We start from the raw sequence: 8,200 nt of genomic DNA, 5'->3' as shown, positions 1-8,200 counted from the left end.
AGTCCTTTATCTGCTGCCATTAAGAGGTCATTTGTAATTTTCACCAGTGCCGTCTCGGTGCTGTGGTGTTTTCTAAATCCTGATTGAAATTTCTCAAATAAACTATTATGATGTAGAAAGTCGCACAACTGATTTGCGACCACTTTCTCAAGGATCTTGGAGAGGAAGCGGAGGTTAGAGATCGGTCTGTAGTTAGCCAATACCTCTGGATCCAGAGTGGGCTTCTTCAGGAGAGGTTTAATAACAGCCACCTTGAAGGAGTGTGGGACGTGGCCTGTTAGCAGAGACACATTGATAATATCTAATAGAGAGCCGCCAATTAAAGGCAAAACGTCTTTAAGCAGCCTCGTCGGGATGGGGTCCAAGAGACAGGTAGACGTGTTCAAGTAGAAACCGTTGAAAATAATTGGTCACGGTTGATAGGAGAAAATCCTCCAAATATACACCAGGGCATACAGCGGTTTCCAAGGCCATTCCACTTGAGAACAGATTGGCACTGGTTATGGGCAAGAGATTATTAATCTTGTCCTAATAGTTAAAATCTTTTCATTAAAGAAGTTCATAAAGTCATTACCACTAAGGTTTATAGGAATGCTCGGCTCCACAGAGCTGTGACTCTCTGTCAGCCTGGCTACAGTGCTGAAGAGAAACCTGGGGTTGTTTTATTTTTTCTATTATTGATGAGTAATAGGCTGCTCTGGCATTACGGAGGGCCTTCTTATATGTTTTAAGACTATCTCGCCAAACTAAGCGGGATTCTTGAGATTAGTTGAACGCCATATGCGTTCAAGCTTTCGTGACGTTGCTTCAGTTTGCGGGTCTGAGGGTTATACCAGGAGCAAACCTCCTCTTCCTCACTGTCTTCTTCTTCAGAGGGCTATCGAGTCCAGTGTCATTCTCAGAGAGCCTATGGCACTGTCAACAAGATGATCAATCTGGGACGGACTAAAGTTAGACCAGGAGTCCTCTGTTATATTGAGACGTGGTATCGAATCAAATACAGAAGGAATCGCTTCTTTAAATTTAGCTACAGCACTATCAGTTAGACATCTAGTGTAGAAACTTTTGACTAACGGAGTACACTCCGGTAGTATAAATTCAAAAGTTATGAGGTTGTGGTCTGACAGAAGAGGATTCTGTGGGAAGACGTTCAAATGCTCAATGTCAACGCCATAAGTAAGAACAAGATCAAGCGTGTGGCCAAAGCTGTGAGTGGGTTTCTGTACTCTCTGACAGAAGCCAATCGAGTCCAACAAGGAGATGAATGCAGCACTAAGGCAATCATTATCAACATCCACATGGATATTAAAATCTCCAACAATAATAACTTTATCGGTTTTAAGAACCAAACTTGATATAAATTCTGAGAATTCAGATATAAACTCTGAATATGGACCTGGTGGCGGTACAGAATCACAAATCGAATTGGCTGTAGTGTTTTCCAGGTTGGATGTGAAAGACTAAGAACAAGGCTTTCAAATGAGGTGTAGTGTAATTTTGGTTGAGGATTAATTAATAGGCTCGATTCAAAGATGGCTGCTACTCCACCTCCTCGACCGGTGCCTCGAGGAATGTGAGTATTAATATGACTTGGAGGAGTCGATTCATTCAGGCAGACATATTCTTCATGGCTCAGCCAGGTTTCAGTTAGGCAACATAAATCAATGTGATTATCTGATATTAAATCATTCAGTAACACAGCTTTAGATGACAGAGATCGAATATTTAGGAGACCACATTTAATAGACCTATTTTGTTGCACTGCTGAAATAATTGTGTTAACTTGTATAAGGTTATTGTGTACGACTCCTCTTCTGCTTACTTTTGATTTATTTAATTGAAGTGGCCGTGGGACAGACACAGTCTCTACTCTAAAGTCAAGGGTGGGTAACTGCTCGAATGGAAGAGCAGAGAAGGGTGTTAAACTACAACTCTGCTCCCGGTTCCTGATCTGAACCCTGGGTTGTCATAGATTAAGTCCGGTGATCAACTTGGTCATATTCGCAGAAATGAGACGCTCCGTCCAACGTGGGATGAATGCCGTCTCTCCTCATCAGATCAGGTTTTCCCCAGAAAGTCTTCCAGTTGTCTTCGTAGCCCACATTATTCGCTGGGCACCACCTCGACAGCCAGCGGTTGAAAGACGACATTCGGCTATACAATTCGTCTGTCTGCAAATTTGGGAGAGGGCCAGAGAAAATTACGGTGTCCGACAACGTCTTGGCATAAGCACACACCGATTCCACATTAATTTTAGTGAGTTCCGAGCGGCGGGCTCGGGCGTCATTACCACCGGCGTGTATTACAATCTGACTGTATCTCCGCTTATCCTTAGCCAGCAGCTTCAAACAAGACTCCACGTCGCCCGCTCTGGCCCCCGGGAGGCACACGACTCTGGTCCGTGGCTTCGCTATTTTCACGTTCCTGACTATAGACTATATCTGTATATATAAATATTATATAAATGTAAAGATAATATATATATTTAGTTTTATATTATTTGATATATGTATATATATGTAAATATAATATAATATGTATATATTATTATATATGTATAATTATATATATATAATCTTTATATATATATATAAAATAATATACATATATTATCTTTATATATATACTTCTATATACCTGTATATTGATCTTTGATTAACGTTCATAACTGCGTTGGTTCTGAATTGTGCGCCTGTCCCTTTAATGCATATTCATTTCTATAATCCAGTGTGGAGGCCATTTTGAGGTGTCGCTGCAGGGCGACCGCAGGTGTAATTGATTTAATTAATTACGCTCCCTCTCTGTTGAGTGCGCTGCCGCAGTACCAGAGCCCCCCCCCCCCCCCATCATCATTATTGTTATTAATTACACCTGTGTTCACCCGCAGTGACACCCCGGTGGTGGCAGAGTGTCACTGCGGTCACCGGCGTTCATGTCAGGTGTGTGAACTGCATGGAGCTGATGGAGGTCCACCAAGACTCCAGGAAACAACAGACCTCTGTCTGAACAACAACAACAACAACAATGCGTCCTCAGGAGAAGCCGATGGACGTGCTCAACGAGGAGTAAATAAATGTTTTATGAATGACACGCCCTATAGGTGGTCTCACCCTATATATATGCATTTGCATAATTATGAAAATGTCCTTGCGTTGCAATTTAACTTTGTTGTTTTTGAGACTTCGTTACCAGCGTTAAATTAAATAAAACATATAAAATACGTGCTAATAAAGTTAAATGTACAACACTCACTTCTCGTGTGACGGTGAATCAACACAAACTCTCTCTCTTTTGTTCTGTTTCTTTTTGACACTTTTAATTACCAATGATCCTGTTTGTGCCTCGGAGGTTCAGTTTGTTGTTGAGAATATTTGAAGATGATTGCGTGGGTCATTTGAAGAGTTTGAATATAGGGTTTATATGTGTGTGTGTGTGTGTGTGTGTGTGTATTGCAGGTCTGCGTCACGGCCTCGGTCAGCTGACCTTCAGCGACGGGTCGTGCTACACGGGGCAGTTTGAGAACGGCCTGTTCAACGGCGTCGGGGTGCTGGTGTTCCCCGACGGCTCCAGGTCTGCTACACTATTATTATATTATATTATAATTAGTATTATTAATATATTATATTATTATTATATTATATATACGTGTTCTTGCTGCGTGTTCTACCAAGATACACGACTGTTCTAGAGTTTGGGGTCATGAAAACTCTCACTTTTATTTATCAAATTAATTTTAAATATTAAATCTAGTCAAGACATCAACGAGGTTATAAATAATGATTTTTATAGGAAATATTAATATTGTTCTTGTAGCTCAAAGGAAGGCCAGTTTTATAGCTTCTCTCACCAGCATAACTGTTTTCAGCTGCGCTCACATGCAAAGGGTTTAAAGGGTTTTCTACCCCTCCGCTAGTCTTCTAAGGAGATAACACAATGTACCATTAGAACCCTGGAGATGGGCCTCTACACACCTCTGTAGAGACTTCATTACACACCAGAGAATAGTCATGGACACATTAACATGTAGAGAGTTATGATTAATTTAATGTCATCTTCATTGATAAAAACAGCGCTTTGAAAAAAAAGGAAATCTCTTTTCTTTTTCTCAGTGACCCCAAACCTTTGAATGGTAGTGTATATATATATATTTATATCTATGTATATATATAATGTTATATTCATGTTGAATAGATGGATCAATAACATTGTTATTTTGACAAAATGTAAGATGTACATTTTTCCACCGATACGAGACGAAGAGCAGAAATCTTCTGATCTAAAAACCGTAAAACACCAAATCTTTTAAAAAAATGTCACGACTTTGATTGAAAAATGTGTCGTAACGTGTTTGCTTTAGTTCATATCGTGCGTTGTATTTCCATAAAGGCTCCATCTTCATGCACGTGCAGCGACAGGCCGACTGAAGAGGATCAATAAATTAAACTTCTTCATTCAAACGTTGTGTTTCATCTCAGCGTCGGGTCGACATGAAACTTCTGCTGCTTCTGAATAATAGCACAAAGCAACAAAATAGTCACATTTAAGAAGCTGAACACTAATAATATTTAACGAATAACATTTTTTAAAAATTAAATTAAAAAGTGTCATCACCTGTTTGACGCGTTTCGATCGTTAACTGGAGTCTGTTGTCGTCGTAAACTCTTTTTACGCTCCTTTTCATTCATTTGGTGTTGAAAAAGAAAGAAGAAAGAGAAAGAAAGTGCTGCGTTCATGGAGAGGACGCGGCTCGGTGACCCCGACGTGTATTCACGCTCTTTGTGAGGCGTTCGAGTGCCGCCGGTCCTCAGAACGCTCCGGAGGATCCGTGGACTCAATTCTTCATTTTTTTCTCTCGCTTTTTCAAAAAGACAACAATAAAAAGGCTGAATGAAGACTTGTCTCCAAATACTTCCCGGGTCCTTGGACCTGAAATGAACCGAGGAGGAGTCCGCGTCTCCTCAGCGGGTTAAGGAGAAGCTCGTCAACCAGCCGGGGTTCTGGGCGATGAATCAAAATCCCTTTTTTTAAATTATCTGGGAGTAAAAAAAGAAAAAGTAATAATAAAATAAATCAGGCGCAGGAGAATGTCACCGTGTGACTAATTACTTGTAATGAATGAATCACTTCGCTTATTGTCCCGAAGCGTTTGAACTCTTCTTGTTCGCCGGTTTCTTTTCCGTTTGAAGCTGTTTGACCTTGAAGTGAAGCCACATTGTCCTGTTTGAGTTATTAATTAAAGGAAAAGGAAAAGAAAGAAGAGCCAGAACGTAGTGAAAAAAGAAGAAGAAGAAGAAGCTTTAAATGGGTTGAATGTAATACAAATGCAGCTTTTGGACAACTTTTAAAAGTTTAAATGAGTTTTAAGAAACAGAATAAAAGAGAATCAACAACAAAGAAATGCAAAAACATTTAAACGAGGAAAGCTTTGAAACTTTGGAGTTTTGTCCTTATTTGTGTACATTCAGCAGTTCCATTAACTTATTTATTTTAATAGTGAATAACCATAAAAATAACCTACAAATATCATGTGAAGAAATATTGAATTAGTTACGTATATTTAGAAAAAATTGGAACTTCTCTGGTTGTATAGAAGTCTACGCTTCATGTGTTAAAGCTGCATTCTCTCTCCTGACCACCAGGGGGCGTACTTCAATGTACATGGCGTAATAGCGCTGTATCCGAAAACCTTCCGAAAACAGCGTAATTTGGATAAACTCTTCGCATGTCGGTGAATCTAATTTTTTAATTTCTCTCCTGAAAAATTATTAGTGCTTTACAATTTTTAAAAAAAAGCTTTAAAGTGTTTCTTTGGTACGTTAAACCTGCAAAAAGTAACCGAACTACGGATTACAGCGCCAGGCACCGCAACAGCGCCCCCTACAGTTTAAGCCAAAGAGACGCTCTTTTCCTTTGTTCTTACATTAGTTTGAATTCACTCTTTAATAAATTTATTTGTCGTATTTTCCAGGTATGAGGGCGAGTTCCTTCAGGGGAAGTTTCAAGGCGTCGGCGTCTTCGCCCGATTCGACGGGATGACGTTCGAAGGCGAGTTCAAGGGCGGCTGCGTGGACGGCTACGGTGAGACCTCACTGCTCTGGACTTGTACTTTACCTGAGTACTTGTACATATTTACTTAAGTATTTGTACATATTTACTTGAGTATTTGTACATATTTACTTGAGTATTTGTACATATTTACTTAAGTATTTGTACATATTTACTTGAGTATTTGTACATATTTACTTGAGTATTTTTACATATTTACTTAAGTATTTGTACATATTTACTTGAGTATTTGTACATATTTACTTAAGTATTTGTACATATTTACTTGAGTATTTGTACATATTTACTTGAGTATTTGTACATTTTTACTTCTCCATCAAATTCAGATCCAAAAATGTGAATTTTCTTCCGCAACTTTTTGTTACTTTGGTTCTTCAAATATATATTGTATATCTATATTTATACATATATCTATATATATAGATATATGTATATATACAAAATATAACCAACTAATAAATTATGAGTTTTATTATCGATCAAGAAACAACTTTATTGATCCTGAGTGAAATAAACCGGTGGTAGCACATAGGCTACGATAAAGTTTGACTTCACGGTTATTTTGAATGCATCCATAATTATAATATATATTAGACTGCATAATGAGTATTTAGTAGTTTACTTTAAGTATATGTTTTAGCTTATACTTTTGTCCTTGCAGGTAATCGTAAGAAGTTAAACTTTTGAAGACATTTCTTGAGGTTTATTTCCGCCTCTCAGTCGGATTTTGTGTTAATGTTTCTTCACTTTAATGTTTCTTTACTTTAAGGTTTAATGTTTCTTCACTTTAATGTTTCTTCACTTTAATGCGTTTCCATCCAAATTATGTGGCGCTTCTCTCTCTCCCTGACTAATTGTTATAAATACTTTTTAATCATATTAAACAGTAAAACGTGTTAATTGTCTGGACCGCGGCTCGCCGTGTGTCGAGTCTCTCGGAGGGTAATCAACACGTTTTTATTTTATTTGTGAAAACCGTGACAACTGGCTCATTTTTCTGTGCCTGTGAAAATAGAGACGGAACGAAAAAGAAAAGATTGATCCGGCTTCCTTGAGCTCAAAGTGCCAGAAGAGTGGCGTTCAAAGGGAAGCGCCGCGTTCCTTAAACGAGTTTTATTACGTCAAACATTAGCCAGAAGTTCAGTAACAGATACACAAAGCTCTTTACAGGGCCGACAGAAGGTCAAGGTGAAGCGACGCCGAGGAGACTTTTACTTTGTGGACTTCATATTTTCAAAAGGAACAAAAGGAGGCGAGAGTCACAAAGATTCTCGACTCGGAGATTCCTTCCCTTGACAGAAGAGTCCTCGCTGGGGACGAAGTGTCCTCGCCGAAGAGGAAGTGGAACTCTCTTTGTATTCAGAAGTCCTCTCCAAGTTCCAGTGTTAGAGAATGTGACTTTTTTTTTAGGCCAGTTTTTATCACGAAGCCGGTTTCATGTTAACCGTAACGCCGCCGAACGGCGTGCCGGGGAGCGGCTCGCTCGCCGTGGTCCTAAAGACGTGGGCGTGGCCTTCGATGTCCGTCTTTGCATGCGTCAAAACATCACACAGAGTCTTTCTGGTCCAGGGGAGCTGACGTTCCTGGACGGCGGCGGCGGTGGAAGCGGCGGCGGCGGAAGCGGTGGCGGTGGCGGCGGCGGCCACGAGGGCCTGTTTGAGACCAACCAGCTGATGAGGACGGGGAGCAGCCAGGGAGCCGTGCAGAGGGCGCAGGCGGCAGCCGCCACGGCCCGGACTCTGGCCATGTGACGCTGGACTCCATCTCCCACAATGCACCGCTGTCACCCCCCCCCCCCCCCCCAGTTCCTATAGCCGGTTGTTATCGATGACGAGATTAGTCTAATTCTCGTCTTCATCTCCTCCGTTCCGTCGGTACAGTAGGAGATGATTTAATTTCTCATTCCTGAAACACATAAACATTGATTTGGTAATTATTCAATTTAAAATCTTTTAAGGTTTTAGTTCTCTAAATGACCATAAAGTATAAATGATGACATCATGCTGTATAGAAGAAGACTTGAAACTAGAGACTGAGACATGAACTCATGTTTACAATGTTTACTGAGGGAATACATCAAGAGAAGTAGAGTCACTATAGAGACTTCTATACAACCAGAGGAGCCCCCTGGTGG

General features: G+C 40.1%; 1 protein-coding gene across 2 annotated transcripts in view; it reads left to right on the top strand.

The window, feature by feature from the left end:
- LOC130190737 (MORN repeat-containing protein 4-like) overlaps positions 1-7,892 on the top strand; it is a 14,009-nt gene extending 6,117 nt beyond the window's left edge. Inside the window, exons 3-5 of one of the 2 annotated variants that reach the window (XM_056410300.1) lie at positions 3,456-3,570; positions 5,969-6,078; positions 7,636-7,892. In XM_056410300.1, the coding sequence (XP_056266275.1) occupies positions 3,456-3,570; positions 5,969-6,078; positions 7,636-7,817 (407 nt within the window). In that variant the 3' untranslated portion in view covers positions 7,818-7,892. The remainder of the gene's footprint in view (positions 1-3,455; positions 3,571-5,968; positions 6,079-7,635) is intronic. The other variant, XM_056410299.1, reaches the window with a different exon arrangement.
- The last annotated feature ends 308 nt before the right edge of the window (positions 7,893-8,200 follow it).

This window comes from Pseudoliparis swirei, chromosome 24, assembly GCF_029220125.1.
Source record: "Pseudoliparis swirei isolate HS2019 ecotype Mariana Trench chromosome 24, NWPU_hadal_v1, whole genome shotgun sequence".
NCBI classification, from domain to species: Eukaryota; Metazoa; Chordata; class Actinopteri; order Perciformes; family Liparidae; genus Pseudoliparis; species Pseudoliparis swirei.
Note: the sequence above shows the minus strand (reverse complement) of the source record. Positions and strands in the feature narration are given on the sequence as shown.